This window comes from Budorcas taxicolor, chromosome 3 (genome assembly GCF_023091745.1).
Source record: "Budorcas taxicolor isolate Tak-1 chromosome 3, Takin1.1, whole genome shotgun sequence".
NCBI classification, from domain to species: Eukaryota; Metazoa; Chordata; class Mammalia; order Artiodactyla; family Bovidae; genus Budorcas; species Budorcas taxicolor.
Genome location: NC_068912.1, coordinates 59,367,229 through 59,389,506, shown reverse-complemented (window position 1 = coordinate 59,389,506; position 22,278 = coordinate 59,367,229). Strand labels below are relative to the sequence as shown.

The following is a 22,278-nucleotide window of genomic DNA, read 5'->3' as shown; positions in this document are numbered from 1 at the left end:
TTGGCTATTCAAGGTTTTTTGTATTTCCATACAAATTGTGAAATTATTTGTTCTAGTTCTCTGAAAAATACTGTTGGTAGCTTGATAGGGATTGCATTAAATCTATAGATTGCTTTGGGGTAGTATACTCATTTTCACTATATTGATTCTTCTGATCCATGAACATGGTATATTTTTCCATCTATTTGTGTTATCTTTGGTTTCTTTCACCAGTGTTTTACAGTTTTCATATATAGGTCTTTTGGTTTTTTTAGGTAGATTTATTCCTAAGTATTTTATTCTTTTCACTGCAATGGTGAATGGAATTGTTTCCTTAATTTCTCTTTCTGTTTTCTCATTGCTAGTGTATAGGAATGCAAGGGATTTCTGTGTGTTAATTTTATATCCTGCAACTTTACTATATTCATTGATTACCTCTAGTAATGTTCTGGTGGAGTCTTTAGAGTTTTCTATGTAGAGGATCATGTCATCTGCAAACAGTGAGAGTTTTACTTCTTATTTTCTAATCTGGATTCCTTTTATTCTTTTTCTTCTCTGATTGCTGTGGCTAAAACTTCCAAAGCTATGTTGAATCATAGTGGTGAGAATGGGCACCCTTGTCTTATTCCTGAATGTAGGGGAAATGTTTTCAATTTTTCACCATTGAGGATAATGTTTGCTGTGGGTTTATCATACATGGCTTTTATGTTGAGGTATGTTCCTTCTATTTCTGCTTTCTGGAGGATTTTTATCATAAATGTATGTTGAATTTTGTCAAAGGCTTTCTTTGCATTTATTGAGATAATCATATGGTTTTTATCTTTCAATTTTTTAATGTGGTATATCACATTGATTGATTTGCAGATATTAAAGAATCCTTGCATCCCTGGTATAAAGCCCACTTGGTCATGATGTATGATGTATGATGTGTGATAATATGTTGTTGGATTCTGTTTGCTAGAGTTTTGTTAAGGATTTTTGCATCTATGTTCATCAGTGATATTGACCTGTAGTTTTCTCTTTTTTGGCGGGGGGGGGGGGGGGGTGCATCTTTGTCAGGTTTTGGTATTAGGGTGATGGTGGCCTCATAGAATGAAGTTTACCTTCCTCTGCAATTTTCTGGAAGAGTTTGAGTAGGATAGGTGTTAGTTCTTCTCTAAATTTTTGGTAGAATTCACCTGTGAAGCCATTTGATCCTGGGCTTTTGTTTGCTGGAAGATTTCTGATTACAGTTTTGATTTCCATGCTTGTGATGGGTCTGTTAAGATTTTCTATTTCTTCCTGGTTCAGTTTTGGAAGGTTATACTTTTCTAAGAATTTGTCCATTTCTTCGAAGTTACCCATTTTATTGTCATATAGTTGCTGATGGTAGTCTCTTATGATCCTTTGTATTTCTGTGTTGTCTGTTGTGATTTCTCCATTTTCATTTCGAATTTTGCTGATTTGATTCTTCTTCCTTTCTTTCTTGATGAGTCTGGCTAATGGTTTGTCTATTTTATTTATCTTCTCAAAGAACCAACTTTTAGCTTAGTTGATTTTTGCTCTGGTCTCCTTTGTTTCTTTTTCATTTATTTCTGCCCTAATTTTTATGATTTCTTTCCTACTAACCCTGGGGCTCTTCATTTCTTCCTTTTCTAGTTGCTTTAGGTGTAGAGTTAGGTTATTTATTTGACTTTTCTCTTGTTTCTTGAGGTAAGCGTGTATTGCTATGAACCTTCCCCTCAGCACTGCTTTTACTGAGTTCCATAGGTTTAGGGTTGTGTGTTTTCATTTTCATTATTTCTATGCATATTTTTATTTCTTCTGTGATTTGTTGGTTATTCAGAAGCGTGTTGTTTAGCCTCCATATGTTTGTATTTTTAATTTTTTTTTTCCTGTAGTTGACGTCTAATCTTACCAGACTGTGATCAGAAAAGATGCTTGGAATGATTTCAATTTTTTTAAAATTTACCAATGCTAGATTTATGGCCCAGGATGTGATCTATTCTGGAGAAGTTTCCGTGTGCACTTGAGAAAAAGGTGAAATTCATTGTTTTGGGGTGAAATGTCATAGATATCGATTAGGTCTAACTGGTCCATTGTATTATTTAAAGTTTGTGTTTCCTTGATAATTTTCTGTTTAGTTGATCTATCCATAGGTGTCAGTAGAGTATTAAAGTCTCCCACTATTATTGTGTTACTGTTAATTTCCCCTTTTATACTTGTTAGCATTTGCTTTACATATTGTGGTGCTCCTATGTTGGATGCATATTTATTTATAATTGTTATATCTTCTTCTAGATCAAAGGCTTGACCCTTTGATCATTATGTAGTATCCTTCTTTGTCTCTTTTCATGGCCTTTATGTCAAAGTCTATTTTATCTGATATGAGTATTGCTACTCCTGCTTTCTTCTGGTCTCCATTTGCATGAAATATCTTTTTTCCAGCCCTTCACTTCCAGTCTGTATGTGTCCCTTGTTTTGAGGTGGGTCTCTTGTAGACAGCATATATAGGGGTCTTGTTTTGTAACCATTCAGCCAGTCTTTGTCTTGGTTGGGGCATTCATCCCATTTACATTTAAGGTAATTATTGATAAGTATGATCCCATGCCACTTACTTTGTTGTTTTAGGTTTGAGTTTATACACCTTTTCTGTGTTTCCTGTCTTGAGAAGATCCTTTAGCATTTGTTGAAAAGCTGGTTTGGTGGTGCTGAATTCTCTCAGCTTTTGCTTGTTTGTAAAGCTTTTGATTTCTCCTTCATATTTGAATGAGATCCTTGCTGGGTACTGCTACTGCTACTGCTAAGTCACTTCAGTCATGTCCGACTCTATGTGACCCCATAGACAGCAACCCACCAGGCTCCCTCGTCCCTGGGATTCTCCAGGCAAGAAGACTGGAGTGGGTTGCCATTTCCTTCTCCAATGTGTGAAAGTGAGATCGCTCAGTTGTGTCCGACCCTTAGTGACCCCATGGACTGCAGCCCACCAGGCTCCTCCATCCATGGGATTTTCCAGGCAAGAGTACTGGAGTGGGGTGCCATTGCCTTCTCCATTGCTGGGTACAGTAATCTGTATTGTAGGTTTTTCTCTTTCACCACTTTAAGTATGTCCTACCAGTCCTTTCTGGCCTGAAGAGTTTCTACTGAAAGATCAGCTGTTATCCTTATGGGAATCCCCTTGTGTGTTATTTGTTGTTTTTCCCTTGCTGCTTTTAATATCTGTTCTTTGTGTTTGATCTTCATTAATTTGATTAATATGTGTCTTGGGTGTTTCATCTTGGGTTTATCCTGTTTGGGACTCTCTGGGCTTCTTAGACTTGGGTGGCTATTTCCTTCCCCATTTTAGGGAATTTTTCACTATTATCTCCTCAAGTATTTTCTCATGGCCTTTCTTTTTGTCTTCTTCTTCTGGGACTCCTATGATTTGAATGTTGGGGCATTTGACATTGTCCCAGAGGTCTCTGAGGTTGTCCTCATTTATTTTAAGTCTTATTCCTTTTTTCCTTTCTGCTTCATTTATTTGTACCATTCTATCTTCCACCTCACTCATCCTATCTTCTGCCTCAGTTATTTTACTGTTGTTTCCCTCCAGAGTGTTTTTGATCTCAGTTATTACATTATTCATTATTGATTAACTCCTTTTTATTTCTTCTAGGTCAAGTTTACCATTTCTTTATGTTTAATTTTATTTGCTCCTTTTATTTCTGTTCTCTATTATGCTTACTCTGTTTTTTTGGTCATATCTGTTCCTGTTTGGATACCTGTTATTCATTTCCAAGACAGTTTGTTTTCTTCTTTAATTTCTTTCTTCAATTTGGTCAATTTCCATTTTACATCTTCCTGGAGTTTTATTTTTCCATTTTTATTCTGGATGTCTAAATTTGTGATTTATGGTGTTCATTAATACCTAAAATGCTTTGAATTCATTTAATACAGTCTATGTTGGGATAGTGTTAATTTTTTCTGCCTCTTGGCTGCTGGTTTTGTTTTGTTTTAATTCTCAATTTTGAGGGTTTTCAAAAAGTAACTTAGCATGAATGTTAGATTATTTTGTAGATGTTGTCTTTGCTAATTTGTGTTGGATTTTTCTGAATCAGTAGCAGGTGTTCTTACAGAGGAACAGGGAGTAGTGTTCTGGTGGTTTAGTTTAGCTTGTAGATTAGGAGTGCCCTCTTCTGTTGTTATAATAAAATGCAATTGTTTATTTTTAAATAAATGGGGCATTTGGGGGAAATGGTCTTTTTTCTTTGTATACTTTCTTACTGATTTAATTCAGCAGAGCTCTTAACTAACTTGACCACCTTTCTTTCTCTTACTACCTTGCTTAACAGAACATCTCTTGCTTCTGAAGCATTTTCCTCTCACCTAGTAACTATGCTGCTGCTGCTGCTAAGTCGCTTCAGTTGTGTCCAACTCTGTGCGACCCCATAGACGGCAGCCCACCAGGCTCCCTCGTCCCTGGGATTCTCCAGGCAAGAACACTGGAGTGGGTTGCCATTTCCTTCTCCAATGCATGAAAGTGAAAAGTGAAAGTGAAATCGCTCAGTCGTGTCCAACCCTCAGCGACCCCATGGACAGCAGCCTTCCAGGCTCCTCTGTCCATGGGATTTTCCAGGCAAGAGTCCTGGAGTGGGTTGCCATTGCCTTTTCCTCCTAGTAACTATGTTTTCCCATAATTACCACCTCTGGTCCTCTACATTTTAAAAGCCCCTTTCTTTTAGATTCCTCATAGAAAGAGCTCTGATTTACCAGTTCATACCCTATCTCTCAATATTTCTCCACCACATGTAGGACCCTTTCCTTTAAGACTGAATTGTGGTTAATATTCACTCTGTTATCTGTGTATTGTCTCTCTAATGCATAGTCCCCATCTGACTCTGCTTAGATGTGAGCTCCTAAGCACACACTGCTGGCCTAGGGTGTTTATTTCTCCACTTACATGTAAATTAAAGTATATGTAAATTAGAAGATTCTGTGTCCTAGTTACACTGCAGACATAAGTTATGGGTGATTATATTTGCTTTCTTTTTATAGTAGTTGAAAGCATGTGTGAAGAGATTCTAATTTAGGTGGTTGCCATTATCCTGTGGGAATCTGACCTTATAAGTTAACAAAATAAAATGCAATAAAAATAATAAAACAATAAAACAGAAAAAATAATAAAACAAAGTAGGGATAAGGGTTTCTTAATGAAGGTAGAAGTAGAAACTATTAAGTTACAGAAGTAAACAGCCTAGTAGAATTGACAAGAGATCAAGATCTATAAAGCGGTAGTGGCAGAAACATCAACATTGGTAAGACTTGAGGTAGTTTATCAAAAAAGGGTAGAAACACAAAAATTAGGTGAGATGAAGGCAATGTAACACAAATATAGAGGTGATAAAATTTATGAGAATATAATGTATGCTAAAATTTGAAAATGTGCTAGGATGTCCAATTTTCTAAGCAAATATAAATGGTCAAAATTGGCTTAAGAAAAAAAAGTTCAATAGCCATCTGAGAAACATTTAAAAGTTGTCATAATAATTGAAATCAGAAATCTTGGAAGGAAATCATGCTTAGAAAGAAATATGAATTCCTTTTTCTTTCTTCTTTGTAAATTTTTAGTTTGAAGCTCCTGTGGTATAATGTCCAAGTAATAGTGGAATGAAGAAAATGGAGCACTAGAGAGGGTCTATAGTTACAAAGATAGATTTGGAGTTCATCACCTTATAAGTAAAAAAATGCATTACTGTTGGCATTATCAGATGCTTACAAATAGATGAAAAATAATGTGTCATCCTACCAGATCTTACTGGTTTTCATGTTTGCTTACAGCTAGGTAAAACAGAATACATCCCCATACCAGATCTTATTGATTTTCCTTCACTTCCTTGTCAACCTGCTCTTTCTCCAGGAATAACTGATATACCTTTATCACAGATTGAGAGTAAGTATGATGATACTATAAGTACAGATGATTCTATGAGGTAAAGTTAAATACTGTAAATGAGGAGTTAATTGTTTAATATGTACAGTTTTAGTTTGGAAAGATAAAGTTTTGGAGATGAAGGGGTGGTGATGCTTGCAAAATATTATGAATGCACATAGTGCCATTAAACTGTACATTTAAATATGATTAAAATGGTAAATTATGTATATTTTACCACAAAAAGTTAAATTATTTTAAAGTATATGATTGTTATGTTGATTACTGAGTATGTGTGTCACTAGTATTATTTCTACTTTAAAAAAAATATATTCCAAAATATACATTTTTCTATGTAAGATTTACAGAGAAGGCAATGGCACCCCACTCCAGTACTCTTGCCTGGAAAATCCCATGGACGGAGGAGCCTGGTAGGCTGCAGTCCTTAGGGTCGCTAAGGGTCGGACACGACTGAACAACTTCACTTTCACTTTTCACTTTCATGCATTGGAGAAGGAAATGGCAACCCACTCCAGGGTTCTTGCCTGAAGAGTCCCAGGGACGGGGGAGCCTAGTGGGCTGCTGTCTATGGGGTTGCACAGAGTCGGACACGACTGAAGTGACTTGGCATGGCATGTAAGATTTAAGTACAATAACTTTGGACCCAAGTTAAATTTACTTAAAGAATTAAATCAAGCGATATAACTACACAAGCTTTACCTAGTTTCTATGTGAAGTTGCTCAGTCGTGTCCGACTCTTAGCAACCCCATGGACTGTAGCCTACCAGGCTTCTCTGTCCACGGGATTTTTCAGGCAAGAGTACTGGAGTGGGTTACATTTCCTTCTCCAGGGGATCTTCCTGACCCAGAGATCGAACCCAGGTCTCCTGCATTGTAGGCAGACGCTTTACCCTCTGAGCCACCAGGGAGCCTACCTAGTTTTTATACATATATGTATAAATGCAAAAGAAACATACTGTATTGTTTATATATATATAAATCTCCTATAAATACTGAAATGACTCCTTAGTGTTTTCCACAGAGGCAAATCACTATACTACAGGTAGGAAAACAGAGTTTGGGTTAAAATTTATACTTGCTGTTTTAAGCATTTTTTAGTTTTTTATTCTATATTTTAGGACTTTACCCATCTTTTAGCTTTTAGGTATTTATGAGTATGGCTTATAATCTATTAGGGGAGAAGATTATTGAACAAATGAAACAAGTAGAGGAAGAAAGAAGATATCTGGAAAGAATTAGAGAAGAACTAATCAAAAAAGCTGAAAGGCTATTGGAACAAGGCAAATTAAAGTGCTATCATGGTAAAATTTATTACATATCTGTTATCTCTATAAAGGAAACTCAAGGTTTACAGAATTTTTGCCTGTAAATTATGTGCCTGTGATTTATTTTACAGAATAAATCACAGATGATATTTACTGTTTTACTGTTACAGTTTAAATGGTATACTATTGATATAGATTCACTATAGGAAAGATGAAATCATTGTTTGACTATTTTATACACTAAATGCAACATGCTTTTTATTAAAATTGAATTATTTTTAATTTATTTTTTTTATTGAAGGATAACTGCTTTATCTAACTTCATTATTTTCTGTCAGATCTCAACATCAGTCAGCCATAGGTATACATATATCACCTCCCTTCCCTCCCATCTCCCTCCCCATTTCCCCACCCCCATAGGTTGAGAGCCCCTACTTGAGTTTCCTGAGACCATCCAGGAGTCCAAAGTCAAGTGGACCTTAGAAAGTATCGCTCCAAACAAAGCTAGTGGAGGAGGTGATGGAATTCCAGCTGAGCTATTTCAAATCCTAAAAGATGAGGCTGTGAAAGTGCTGCACTCAATATGCCAGCAAATTTGGAAAACTCAGCAGTGGCCACAGGACTGGAAAAGGTCAGTTTTCATTCCAATCCCTAAGAAAGGAAATGCCAAAGAATGCTCAAACTACCTTACAATTGCACTCATCTCCCACACTAGCAAAGTAATGCTCAAAATTCTCCAAGCTAAACTTCAACAGTGCATGAACCAAGAACTTCCAGATGTTCAAGCTGGATTTAGAAAAGGCAGAGAAACCAGAGATCAAATTACCAACATCCACTGGATCATAGAAAAGGCAAGAGAATTCCAGAAAAACATCTACTTCTGCTTCATTGACTGTGGCAAAGCCTTTGACTGTGTGGATCACAACAAACTGTGGAAAATTCTTAGAGATGGGAATACCACCTGACCTGCCTCCTGAGAAATCTGTGTGCAGGTCAATAGTTAGAACTGTACATGGAAGAGTGGATTGGTTCCAGATTGGGAAAAGAGTAAGTCAAGGCTGTATACTGACACCCTGCTAATTTAACTTACACACAGAGTATATCATGCAAAATGCTGGGCTGGATGAAGAACAAGCTGGAATCAAGATTGCAGGGAGAAATATCAATAATATTATATATGCAGATGATACCACCCTTATGGCAGAAAGCAAAGAGGAATAAATAGCCGCTTGATGAAAGTGAAAGAGGAAAGTGAAAAAACTGTCTTAAAACTCAACATTCGGAAAACTAAGTTCATGGCATCCAGTCCCATCACTTCATGGCAAATAGATGGGGAAACAATGGAAACAGTGACAGACTATTTGGGGGGGCTCCAAAATCACTGCAGCAGCATTGGCTCAGAGCAGCGTTGGCTCAGAGGTTAAAGCATCTGGCTGGAATGCTGGAGACCCAGGTTCGATCCCTGGGTCAGGAAGATCCCCTGGAGAAGGAAATGGCAACCCACTCCAGTACTCTTGCCTGGAGAATCCCATGGAGGGAGGAGCCTGGTAGGCTACAGTCCATGGGGTCACAAAGAGTGGGACATGACTGAGCGACTTCACTTCACTTCACTTCAAAATCACTGCAGATGATGACTGCGACCATGAAATTAAACGACACTTGCTCCTTTGAAGAAAAACTATGTCCAACCTAGACAACATATTGAAAAGCAGAGACATTACTTTGCCAACAAAGGTCCATCTAGCCAAAGCTATGGTTTTTTCAGTAGTCATGTATGGATGTGAGAGTTGGACTATAATGAAAGCTGAGCACCAAAGAATTGATGTTTTTGCACTATGGTGTTGGAGAAGATTCTTGAGAGTCCCTTGGACTGCAAGGAGATCAAACCAGTTAATGCTAAAGGAAGTCAATCCTGAACATTCATTGGAAGGACTGATGCTAAAGCTGAAGCTCCAATACTTTGGCCACCTGATGGGAAGAACTGACTCATTGGAAAAGACCCTGATGCTGGGAAAGATTGAACGCAAGAGGAGAAGGGGACAACAGAGGATGAGATGGTTGGATGGCATCACCAATTCAATGGACATGAGTTTGAGCAAGCTCCAGGAGTTGGTGATGGACAAGGAAGCTTGGCATGCTGCAGTCCATGGGGTGGCAAACATTTGGACATGACTGAGTGACTGAACTGAACAGAAAGGCAGTTAATTCCATATATACCTTTTACCCTTTTTATCTTCTAATACAACCCAAAATGTAAGCCTCTCAAATTATTTAACATCTCTCAAATCATCCTATGCTTCCTCCACCCTTTCTCATTTTTTCATTTCTACAAGTTCTAACAAATCTGTTTCTAATTATTGCAAGGAAACTATTTTTCTTACCTCATTTCTCTCATTGATTCACCCATTCATTCAATTTAGCAAAGCAGACAGACATACCAAAAAAATTGAGCATCTAGGGGAGACTAAGGGACTCAAAGAAGGCTTCGAGAGTGATATCTAAGCTGGGATTGAATGATTAGTAGGAAATAACCAGGAACTCTGAAGAAAGGAATAGACGGAGAAAATAAGATTTAGATGGCAGAGGGAAAAGACTGAAGGCATGGTGCCAAGAGGAGGCACACTTCAGATTCTAGTATGGTGGGTGGTAGTTTAGCCGCTAAGTCGTGTCTGACTCTTGTGACCTCATAAACTGTAGCCTGGCAGGCTCCACTGTCCATGGGACTGTTCCAGCAACAATACTGGAGTGGGTTGCCATTTCCTTCTCCAGGGGATCTTCCTGACCCCAGGATCAAACGGCCAATTCTTTACTGACTGAGCCACCAGGAAAGCTCAGATTCCAGTACATCTACCACTTTTCCTGGAGGCCTTTCTTGATCTCTTCCATTTAATTTAGGTGTTTTTCATCTGTACTCCCATGCATAGAATCTGTAATTCCTTTATCATAGCAGTTATCAGGATGTATCACTACTGCTTAACTTGATCATCATTCCTCCACTGGACCATAAACACTTTGAGGGCAGGGACAAGACTTTGTTGGCTTATTACTATCTCCCCAGCCCCTAGAACAGTGACTAAGTTCAGTAGGCACTTAATAAACACTTATTTAATACATGACTGTTAAAATTAATAAATAAATGTCAGTTTTTAAAAATAATTGAATTTTTAATGCTCTTGCACTGTTGGTGGGAATATAGATCGATACAGCCACTGTGGAAGACGGTATGGAGATTCCTTTAAAAACTAGAAATAAAACCACCATATGACCCAGCAATCCCACTCCTAGGCATATGCCCTGAGGAAACCTGGGTTGAAAAAGACATGTATCCCATTGTTCATTGCAGCACTATTTACAATAGCTAGAACACCAAAGCAACCTTGATGCCCATCAACAGATGACTGGATAAAGAAGTTGTGGTACATATACACAATGGAATATTACTCAGTCATAGAAAGCAACACATTTGAGTCAGTTCTGATGAGGTAGATGAACTTAGAACCTATTATACAGAGTGAAATGAGTCAGAAAGAGAAAGATAAATATTATATTCTAATGTACACATATGAAATCTATAAAAACGATTCTGAAGAATTTATTTACAGGGCAGCAATGGAGAAACAGACATAGAGAATAGACTTATGGACATGGGGAGAGGGGAGAAGAGGATGAGATGTATGGAAAGAGTAACATGGAAACTTATATTACCATATGTAAAATAAGTAGCCAACAGGAATTTGGGGTATGGCTTTCAGTGAGTGATCACACCATCATGGTTATCTGGGCCATTAAGATCTTTTTTGTATAGTTCTTCTATGTATTCTTGCCACCTTTTCTTAATATCTTCTGCTTCCATTAGGTCCATATTGTTTCTGTCCCTTATTGTGCCCATCTTTGCATGAAATGTTCCCTTGGTGTCTCTAATTTTCTTGAAGAGATCGCTACTCTTTCCCATTCTGTTGTTTTCTTCTATTTCTTTGCATTGATCGCTTAGGAAGGCTTTCTTATCTCTCCTTGCTATTCTTTGGAACTCTGCATTCAGATGGATATATCTTTCCTTTTCTCCATTGCCTTTCCCTTCTCTTCTTTTCTCAATTTGTAAGACCTCCTCAGACAAACATTTTACCTTTCTTTTTCTTGGGAATGGTTTTGATCACTCCCTCCTGTACAATGTTAACAAACCTCTGTTCATAGTTCTCCAGGTGCTTTGTGTATCAGATCTAATCCCTTGAATCTCTCAGTTTACAGCAAAATTATTGCTCTAGTACTAGATCTGACATGTCAGGAGGTATTTCTGAATGTTTTACCTCATAATATTAAAGTGTTACCCCAGAAGAGGTGGCAATTATTTGGCCATGTTGTAGTGAAAAAAAGAGCAATTTTATCAGACAGATTTGAGCAATGAATTAGAAATCACAGGACCAGGACCTGATACCAGAATAATCACTTACTTATACAAGTTATTTCTCCTCTTTGTGCCTCACTCTATCTATTGATAAAATGGGAATTATCACTTACTTTCTATTTCAACAGGAATGTTTCAAGATAAAATGTATCTATCAGCCATCAAATATTCTGATTGAGCCTACTATGCACCTCAGTTCTCAGCACTGTTTTAAATGCTGAGGATACAGCAATAAACAAGACAAACATGGCCCTGCCTTCAAGGGGTTGGCTTTAATTGGAGGATACAGACAATAAACAAATAGCTGGTGGTCTCATCAGCTACTGATGAGAGCTAAAAGTAAATTCAAAGAGTAAAGAGTGGTGGGGCAGGAGAGATGGTTTAGCTAGACTTTTCAAGGAAGGCTTCTCTGAGGAGATATCATTAAGGTTTGATTAATAAAATGATAAACATGTGAAGGAGCTCCCCTGGTGGCTCAGTGGTAAAGAATCCACCTGCCAATGCAGGAGACACAGGTTCAATTCTTGGGTTGGGAAGATCTCCTGGAGAAGAAAATGGCAACCCAACCCCCTCCAGCATTGTTGCCTGGGAAATCCCATGGACAGAGGATCATGGTGGCCTACAGTCCATGGGATCACAGAAAGAGCTGGACATGACTTGGCAGCTAAACAACAACAAGCATGTAAAAAGATGGGGGAAAAGAGTCCAAACAGGAGGAATACTAAAAGTCAAGATATAGAGATAGAAATAAGCTTTCAGAATTAAGGACCTGAACCAAGACCAGTGTGGCTGGAGTGTCATCAGTAAGAAAGAATGTAGAGGAAGAAAATCAAAAGGTCAGGAAGGAACAGGCCAGTTGCAGAAGTTGGATTTTGTTACAAGTAATACGGGAAGACATCAGAGGATTTTTAACCTTTGGATTTAGGTGATTTTTAAAGTATTTTAAAGATGTTTTTGGAGAAGGCAATTTGCAACCCACTCCAGTACTCTTGGCTGGAAAATCCCATGGAAGGAGGAGCCTGGAAGGCTGCATTCCATGGGGTCGCTAAGAGTTGGGCATGACTGAACGACTTCACTTTCACTTTTCACTTTCATGCATTGGAGAAGGAAATGGCAACCCACTCCAGTGTTCTTGCCTGGAGAATCCTAGGGACAGAGAAGCCTAATGGGCTGCCATCTATGAGGTCGCACAGAGTTAGACACGACTGAAGCGACTTAGCAACAGCAGTAGCAGCAAAGATGTTTTAGAAAGATGGAATAGCCTGTAGAGGGGCAAGAATGGAAGCAGAGAGGCCATTAGAACATCACTCATTACCAGAGAAATGCAAATCAAAACCACAATCATGTACCATTTCATACCAGTCAGAATGGCTGCGATCCAAAAGTCTACAAGCAATAAATGATGGAGGGGGTGTGGAGAAAAGGGAACCCTCTTACACTGTTTTTGGGAATGCAAACTAGTACAGCCACTATGGAGAACAGTGTGGAGATTCCTTAAAAAACTGCAGGGCATATACACCAAGGAAACCAGAATGGAAAGAGACACGTGTACCCCAATGTTCATCGCAGCACTGTTTATAATAGCCAGGACACGGAAGCAACCTAGATGTCCATCAGCAGATGAATGGATGAGAAAGCTGTGGTACATATACACAATGGAATATTACTCAGCCATTAAAAAGAATACATTTAAATCATTCTAATGAGATGGATGAAACTGGAGCCTATTATACAGAGTAAAGTAAGCCAGAAAGAAAAACACCAATACAGTATACTAAAACATATATATGGAATTTAGAAAGATGGTAACAATAACCCTATATGCGAGAGAGCAAAAGAGACACAGATGTATAGAACAGTCTCTTGGACTCTGTGGGAGAGGGAGACGGTGGGATGATTTGGGAGAATGGCATTGAAACATGTATAATATCATATAAGAAGCAAATCACCAGTCTAGGTTCGATACAGGATATAGGATGCTTGGGGCTGGTGCACTGGGATGACCCAGAGAGATGGTATGGGGAGGGAGGTGGGAGGGGGGTTCAGGATTGGGAACACGTGTACACCCATGGCAGATTCATGTTGATGTATGGCAAAATCAATATAGTATTGTAAAGTTAAAAAAAAAAAGAAATGAAAAAAAATAAAATTACATCTTTCAAAAGATGATAGCAGATTGCCTAGGAATGCAGCACTGAAGAAGGGAGAATGTGGGAGATGCGCAAAGGATTTTGGGAGTGGTACCAGTAGAACTTGCTGTAGGGTTAGATATAGGGCTGAGATCAATTGTTAAAATCTTGAATTAAAGGTCCATGTAGTTTTTTGTTTTTATTTAAATCACATTATAATATAGAATTTTAAGGTGTTTTCATGATAATCTTAAAAAAGGAAATATAAGCATTTTCTGATATACTAGCATGCAGTTTGTGTTCCAATTAAGTTTATAGTTTGAATCTCATTAGTGTCAAAGTGATTCCTTAAACTGACAGAGTTTAATTTCTAATTTTCTCAACTAGAAGTCATGTTTAAGAAATTCTGCCCTACAGAAGTTTGGGGATATATTGGGAATAATTTTGATAAATGATGAATTAGAATCAACTGATTTCACAAAACAAGTCATTTGGGGGCTGAAAAATAAGGAAAATCTGAAAATATATATTTTGCCTTTTTGTTTGAATTCAAATCAGATTATGGACAAAAGTAGTCAAAAATATACACATTTTGTTATAGGTAGTATTTTGAAGATTTTCTAAAAAAAGTACAAGCTTGAAGAACTTGATTTTGGTTCCTGGATTTAAGAGTATTTTACTATATTTGTAGGCCTTTTAATTCAATAAACATTTTGCTCTTAACTCTAATTTCCTCAGCATATGAGAGAGGAATGATTTGAATTAACTCCAGGGTCCTTTCCAGATTGAAAAGTTGAATCAAACTATAGCATTTGTGTTTTTTTATTGTTGGTAGTTTTTTTTTTTTTTTTTAAAGCCTGTGGTGTTTGGAAAAAACGGTGCTTTGAAACAAAGAAAGTTACAGCATCATTGGAAGAAGTTTTAACAAAACTTCGAGAAGATTTGGAACTTTACTATAAAAAATTGCTCATGCAACTTGAAGTCAGGGAGATCAAGATGAGACCAAAAAATGTTGCAAACATCACAGACTCTAAGGTACTATTAAATATGTTCTGTTTCTGTTGTGTGTGACTGCTAAGTCACTTCAGTCATGCCTGACTCTTTGCAACCCTACGGACTGTAGCCTGCCAGGCTCCTCTGTCCATGGGGATTCTCCAGGCAAGAATACTAGAGTGGGTGGCCATTCCCTTCTCCCGGGGATCTTCCCAACCCAGGGATCAAACCGAGGTCACTTGCATTGCAGGCAGATTCTATACTGTCTGAGCCTCCAGGAAAGCCCCTGTGCTGTATATTACATCCCTTGAACTTGTAGATCTTATATCCTGCTTCCGCCAACCACCAATCTACTCTTTGAGTAAAAGTTTAGCATTTTAGGTCAATTTAATGTAAAATCCAAATAGTTTTAAATAAAGTTTTCTCCATATTAGCTGATAATTTTTTAAAGCATCACAGAAACTTTTTATTTTACTGTTTTCTCAAGTTGAATATATGATAATGGCCTTTTCATGAAAGCAGCTTAAATTATTTCTTTCCAGATAGTTACACCTCACAAAGAATAACAAGGAGAGATAAGAAAGCCTTCCTCAGTGGTCAGTGCAGAGAAATAAGAGGAAAACAATAGAATGGGAAAGACTAGTGATCTCTTCAAGAAAATTAGAGATACCAAGGGAACAATTCATGCAAAGATGAGTACAATAAAGGACAAAAATGGTATGGACCCAACAGAAGCAGAATATATTAAGAAGAGGTGGCAAGAATACACAGAAGAACTATACAAAAAAGATATTAATGACCAAGATAATCACGATGGTGTGATCAGTCACCTAGAGCCAGACATCCTGGAGTGAGAAGTCAAGTGGCCCTTAAGAAGCATCACTATGAACAAAGCTGGTGGAGGAGGTGATGGAATTCCAGCTGAGCTATTTCAAATCCTAAAAGATGATGCTGTAAAAGTGCTGCACTCAATATGCCAGCAAAGTTGGAAAACTCAGCAGTGACCACAGGACTGGAAAAGGTCAGTTTTCATTCCAATCCCAAAGAAAGGCAATTCCAAAGAATCCTCAAACTGCTGCACAATTGCACTCATCTCACACACTAGCAAAGTAATGGCCAAAATTCTCCAAGGTAGGCTTCAACAGTATGTGAACTGAGAATTTCCAGAAAATCCAGTTTGAAAATCCAGTTCAAGCTGGATTTAGAAAAGGCAGAGGAACCAGAGAACAAATTGCCAACATCCGCTGCATCAGAGAAAAAGGAAGAGAGTTCCAGAAAAACATCTACTTCTGCTTTATTGACTATACTGTGTGGATCACAACAAAGTGGAAAATTCTTAAAGAGAAGGGAATACCAGACCACCTTACCTGCCTCCTGAGAAATCTGTATGCAGGTCAAGAAGCAAGTTAGAACCAAAGGACTGGTTCCAAATTGGGAAAGGGTACATCAAGGCTGTATACGGTCACCCCGCTTATTTAACTTATATACAGATGACATGCAAAATGCTGGGCTGGATGAGTACAAGCTGGAATCAAGATTGCTGGGAGAAATATCAATAACCTCAGATATGCAGATGATACCACCCTTATGGCGGAAAGCAAAGAGGAACTAAAGAGACTTTTGATGAAGGTGAAAAATGAGAGTGAAAGAGCTGGATTAAAACTCAACATTCAGAAAATTAGGTTCATGGCATCCAGTCCCATCACTTCATGGCAAATAGATGGAGAAACAATGGAAACAGTGACAGCCTTTATTTTCTTGGGCTCCAAAATCACTGCAGACTGTGATTGCAGCCATGAAGTTAAAAAACACTTGCTCCTTGGAAGAAAAGCTATGACAAACGTATAGAGCATATTTAAAGCAGAGACATTACTTTGCCAACAAAGGTCTGTATAATCAGAGATATGGTTTTCCTCTCGTAGCTCAGTTCGTAAAGAATCTACCTGCAATGCAGGAGACCTGGGTTTGATTCCTGTGTCAGGAAGATTCCCTGCAGAAGGAAATGGCAACCCACTCCAGTATTCTTGCCTGGAGAATCCCATGGACAGAGGAGTCTGGCAGGCTACATTCCATGGGGTTGCAAGACTTGGACATGACTTAGTGACTAAACCATCTCATGGTTTTTCCAATAGTCATGTATGGATGTGAGAGTTGGACCATGGAGAAGGCTGAGGGCCGAAGAATTGATGCTTCTGAACTGTCATGTTGGTGAAGATTCTTGAGAGTCCCTTGGACTGCAAGGAGATCCAACCAGTCCATCCTAAAGGAAATCAATCCTGAATATTCATTGGAAGGACCGATGATGAAGCTGAAGCTCCAGTGCTTTGGCCACCTGATAGGAAGAACCGACTCGTTGGAAAAGACCCTTATGCTGGGAAAGAGTGACAGCAGGAGAAGGGGACGACAAGGACTAGATGGTTGAATGCCATCACCAACTTAACAGACATGAGTTTAAACAAGCTCCAGGAGATGGTGAAGGACAGGGAAGCCTGGTGTGCTACAGCCCATGGGGTCATAAAGTATCAGACACAACTAACAACTGAACAATGAACAATAACAACTCACAAACTTTTCTGAACAAAAGTAACCAAAAGGTTACTTAAGTAACCTTTACTTAACTAAAACAGGTTTTCTCATATTAACAGATTTTCTTATAAAATACAATATTTCATTATTAAATATTTTAATGTGATTCTGTTATGATTCCACTGATAAACCATGATGCCAATTTCTGAAGTCTTGCTAAGTATCTTAAACCTAGTATATTCATCTTATAGTAATAGTTGTTGGATTCTATGGTGCTAATTTAATGGTAAATTTTACAAATACCTCTTTATTTTTATAATACATGAAAATGGTAGTAGAACATAAAGGAAAGTGGTCCGTAAAGCATAAGAAATTAACAACTCAATAATTTAAACAGCTCTTGAGAAGGCAATGGCATCCCACTCCAGTACTCTTGCCTGGAAAATCCCATGGATGGAGGAGCCTGGTAGGCTGCAGTCTATGGGGTTGCTAGGAGTCGGACACGACTGAGCAACTTCACTTTCACTTTTCACTTTCATGCATTGGAGAAGGAAATGGCAACCCACTCCAGTGTTCTTGCCTGGAGAATCCCAGGGACGGGGGAGCCTGGTGGGCTGCTGTCTCTGGGGTCACAAGAGTTGGACACAACTGAAGCAACTTAGCAGCAGCAATTTAAACAACTCAATAATTTACTGCAAAGCAACAAGCTTATTTTATGGAATAGGTTATTCTCATGATATGCTCTTTTGATATTTGATCATTTTGCTGTCTATATTGACAAAGAATTAAAAATTTTAAAGGTAGATGTTATACTAAACAAAGACATCTTTATATGTCCCATACAGAATTACCTTATCATCCAGATCACTGAAGTACAACATGCTATTGATCAACTTAAAAGAAAACTGGATACTGACAAAATGAAACTCATAATAGAAATTAAGGTACTTTGAATTTCCCCTAATAAGATTATAACATTTATCTTGAAATAAACTACTTTGGTGTTTTAACTTTGCTTATCAATAGGGTAAAGGCAGTAAGGACTGTCTTAAAATTGTTACCTTAACAAAAAAGCATGAATGAAAAAAGTACAAGAATAATAATGATATCCAGTGAAAAGATTCCTAACAAGGCCAAAGCAAAACTTAGTAAAATTTCACTAAGAAATAAAGTAAAAGAACCTTGTGAATCAGTACCCCATCCACCCATCATGTGCTCAGTCCTGTCTGACTCTTTGTGATCCCATGGACTGTAGCTCGCCAGGCTCCTCTGTCCATGGGATTTTCCAGGCAAGGCTACTGGAGTGGGTTGCCATTTCCTTCTCCAGCGGATCTTCATGACCCAGGGATCAGACCCATGTCTCCTGTCAGAACCAGGAGACATTGCAGGCAGATTCTTTACCTCTTGAGCCATCAGGGAAGCCCATGAATCAGTACAGAGTTTCCATAAAATATTCTTAAAGAAGTAATTTTCATACATTAGCGTCATTCATACCTAAGTCTGACAAACCACTGAGCTCTCTGAGCTCCCATTTAATTTTAATGTTTTCTCCTCTCTTGGGTAATTATCTCATTTACTCTGGTTATTTTCATAGATATATATACAATGTTATATGAGTGCTCTCAATTCACCTCTTTATCAGAAATAGATTTATAACAGAGAATAATGACCCCTGTCGAGAATTAGCACTGTCCAATACAACTTTCTGTGGTGGTGGAAATGTTTAAGACCTGCACTGTCTGATAAGGTAGCCACTAGCCACATAAGGATGTTGAACACTTGATATATAGATTGTTGTGTGACTGAGAAATTGAATTTTAGATTTAATTTTAGTTACTTTCAGGTTAAATAGTTACATGTGGCAAGTGGCTACTCTACTAGACAGCACTGTTCTAGATTCTTCTCACTAGCAGCATTCTCTAGACTAAACTCTGGCTCAGCACTGAGAAGCTTAAAACTACAGGAGAGGAAAAAGGTAAAGGACAATTTTAAACAACAAAAAAAAGGAGTTATTTGACATCTTTATACAGTATACACTAAAAAAAAAAAGTTCATTCAATGAATGAAAACTCCTGTGTATTCAGAAAAAGGAGAGAAATCAAGCGTAAAACTTGTCCACTTAAGGATAGTTGGATGGGTAGAAGACCCACCAAGGCCTTCAATTACAACTTCTTCAATGCCCTTTTCTTCTGGAAAGCATACACATTAGTTCTTACCATTTTTTGTATATTTTGGCCTAATAATATTACATATAAATGGTTTGAACCCAAATTAGAATTGTAGTGAAAAAACAGGAAAGACATGTAAAAAAGAGAACCATGTTTTCAGCTTATAGGCTGCAGGTGAAAAAAATTCTATATTAACCATAGGGCTTAACTGTCACATAGCAGACATTATAAGATACATTATAAGAATTTATGTATCTACACATAAGATTCAGATCTAAGGAACAGAAAGCCTTTTTGACTGTTGCAATCATATTCAAATAATATAGCACAATCTGCTTCTCAAAGTTCAATGTTATATCACCTGGAGATCCTGTTAAAACTAGCAGGATCTGATTCAACAGATCTCCGGGGGAAGCCTGAAAATCTTCAGCACTAACAGACTCCCAGGTGATGCTGATGCTGCTGGTCCACAGACAATACTCAGAATGGCAAGTTCTGGTAGCAGATGGTCTAAGTTTGAATTCTGGCTGTGCCACTTTCTGGTTTTATACCTTAGCAATTTACTTAACTTCTAGGCATTTCAGTTCCTTTAGCTGTAAAATGAGGAGAAATAACAGTATCTGCTGCAATTAAATTTCTGGAAGAATCTAAGGGGTTAATGCACTTAAAAGAGTGCTTACCACACTATTATATTTCTTAAGTACTTGCTCGGTTTCTAAGGTCAGGAAATTAAGGTTTTTTTGTAATTTCTTTAGGAGTCAGAGGTTTTTTGCTTTTACCATTTTCTTTATACATTGAGAAGATATTGAAATAAATGAAAGATAAAATTCTTTCTCACTCTAGTTTTTTAGAACCATTTATTTTTATCATGCTTATATACTAATAAGTGAAATTATTTGGTAGCATAACTAGCAGTAGATAAGCATGCTTACTCAAAAGGACTTATGAACTATACATTTACCATAGTAATCCAGTGCAAGCAAAGGCACTGAAAGCAAATGAGAGAAGACAGGAAAGCTATTTCAAAAACCCTTATTTATATGACAATTATATAATTTTAGAAAAGATGGAAGTTCAGTTTTGAAAGACAATTCTTTTTTATAGATGAGAAAACAAGCAATTTCAGACTTACGCACATTGAAAGCTGAACTGGCACAGAAGAAACTTAATACAACTTTTCAATCTCAATTAGGTATGTTAATTTAAAACTTTTATTGGTCAAAATCCAGTGATTAAGACTCCATATTTCCATTACAAGGAGTGCAGGTTCAATCTCTGGTCTAGGAATTAAGATCCCACATGCATTGTGGTATGGCCAAAAAAAAATTTTTATTTACTTACTTGAACATATTTATTTAACCATTGTTCTCCTTGTTTCATATAAATTACAAGTGTTATGTCTATTTGCTTTTCTTGTGGCTATTATACAGTGTTTCAGGAAATATAGGTGTAAAAAAGCAGAATGGTGGTTATGGCTATTTTTTTAAGGTTTCAAATGTATTACATTTTATTTTACAGCACTATATTTTATCATTTTCACTTTTAAATAGTCTTAAAATATAATACCTAGTATGACTGTAAAATGAAAAATTATTTATTTTAATAAATATGAGTCTAACTTGCATTCACAGCTATGACAGAGATTAGTACTGAGAATTTAAATCTTTTAAATTTATTTTGAAAATACAAAGACAATAGTAATCAGAAAATACTATGGAAAATGATTGGTTTTACTTTGCCATAAATAATCATGCAAGTAGGAAATGAATTATTCTCATAACAGAAGACTCAACCGTCATTTATCCAAATTTGAAGAGAGCAGAATGCACAGGGAAGGCAGGATTTATGTCAATCCAGAGTTTAAGAGTGCAGATTTTTAATCTAAGAATTTATAGGAATTAATATAAATGCAACACAATATTCTAAATTGGCTTGAGAAAGGAAACATAGACCCCTGTACATTTCTTTGCACAAAATTTCTCTTTTAGGAAGAAAACAACAGTTAAGAAACAAATGTCTTTAGATAATCAAAACACAGATATAGAAATTGAAAAAATTTAACTATGCAAACAAAACTAACCAGGATATATAGATGTCCATCAGTGAAGGAATATTAATAACTTGGAAGGGTAAATGATAATGAACAGAACTGGGTTCAACATCAAGTTTTTTGTAAACATTTCAGATTAACCTCAAAAAAATTTAGTTGGTAAATATTAGATATACCTAACCTACTAATTCAAAAATTACTGTTAAGTTACCTTCTTGTATTTTCTAAGTATTTTGATCTTTTATATTCATTTTTCCCCCCTTTGGAGACTTAAGTGAGTTTCATTCAAGTGACTCCGAGAACATGAGTATTATAAGGAATCAGGAAGCAGAAAAATTATTTGCATCAATTTGATGAACCTAAAGACACAAAATTGCAGGTTTAAAATTTATTGAAAAAAGTATAAAACAGATTCCCAGACTAAATTTTTAAAAATCTATCCCTAAGCAATTTCCACTTCAAATTATACATATTTTAAAAACTGTCACTGATTTGTAAGTATATATTTTAATATCATTTATTATCATTCAAAATTTTAGCATAATAAAATTCTGAAAGCAACTGTTTCCAGCTATAGTATTAAACTTCTTACAGGGGAATATTTGACATGGTAAGTTGACTTGCTTCTTATCTTTACCTTTATGTTGTTGTACACAGAAGATATACATAGGTATTTTTCAATTTCAAACAATCAAAGCATTTCTTTGTTCTTTATCTGTTTTTGAGAATACTAATAACTAAAATATATAAGAACATGAAAAAAGGTCTAAATTTTTTAATCTCTTCCGGAAACTAGATAGATTAAAACAGATCATTTTTCTAAATCTTCATAGTTTAACAAAAGATGTTCATCTCTGG

The 22,278-nt window shown here is 36.9% G+C and overlaps 1 protein-coding gene across 1 annotated transcript in view; it reads left to right on the top strand.

Moving 5' to 3' along the window:
- Nucleotides 1–20,562, top strand: part of SPATA1 (spermatogenesis associated 1) — a 54,940-nt gene extending 34,378 nt beyond the window's left edge. The window contains 6 exon segments of the mRNA XM_052638002.1: nucleotides 5,776–5,887; nucleotides 7,063–7,188; nucleotides 14,540–14,718; nucleotides 18,048–18,146; nucleotides 20,475–20,533; nucleotides 20,535–20,562. Of these exon segments, the coding sequence (XP_052493962.1) occupies nucleotides 5,776–5,887; nucleotides 7,063–7,188; nucleotides 14,540–14,718; nucleotides 18,048–18,146; nucleotides 20,475–20,533; nucleotides 20,535–20,562 (603 nt within the window).
- Nucleotides 20,563–22,278: the final 1,716 nt, after the last annotated feature.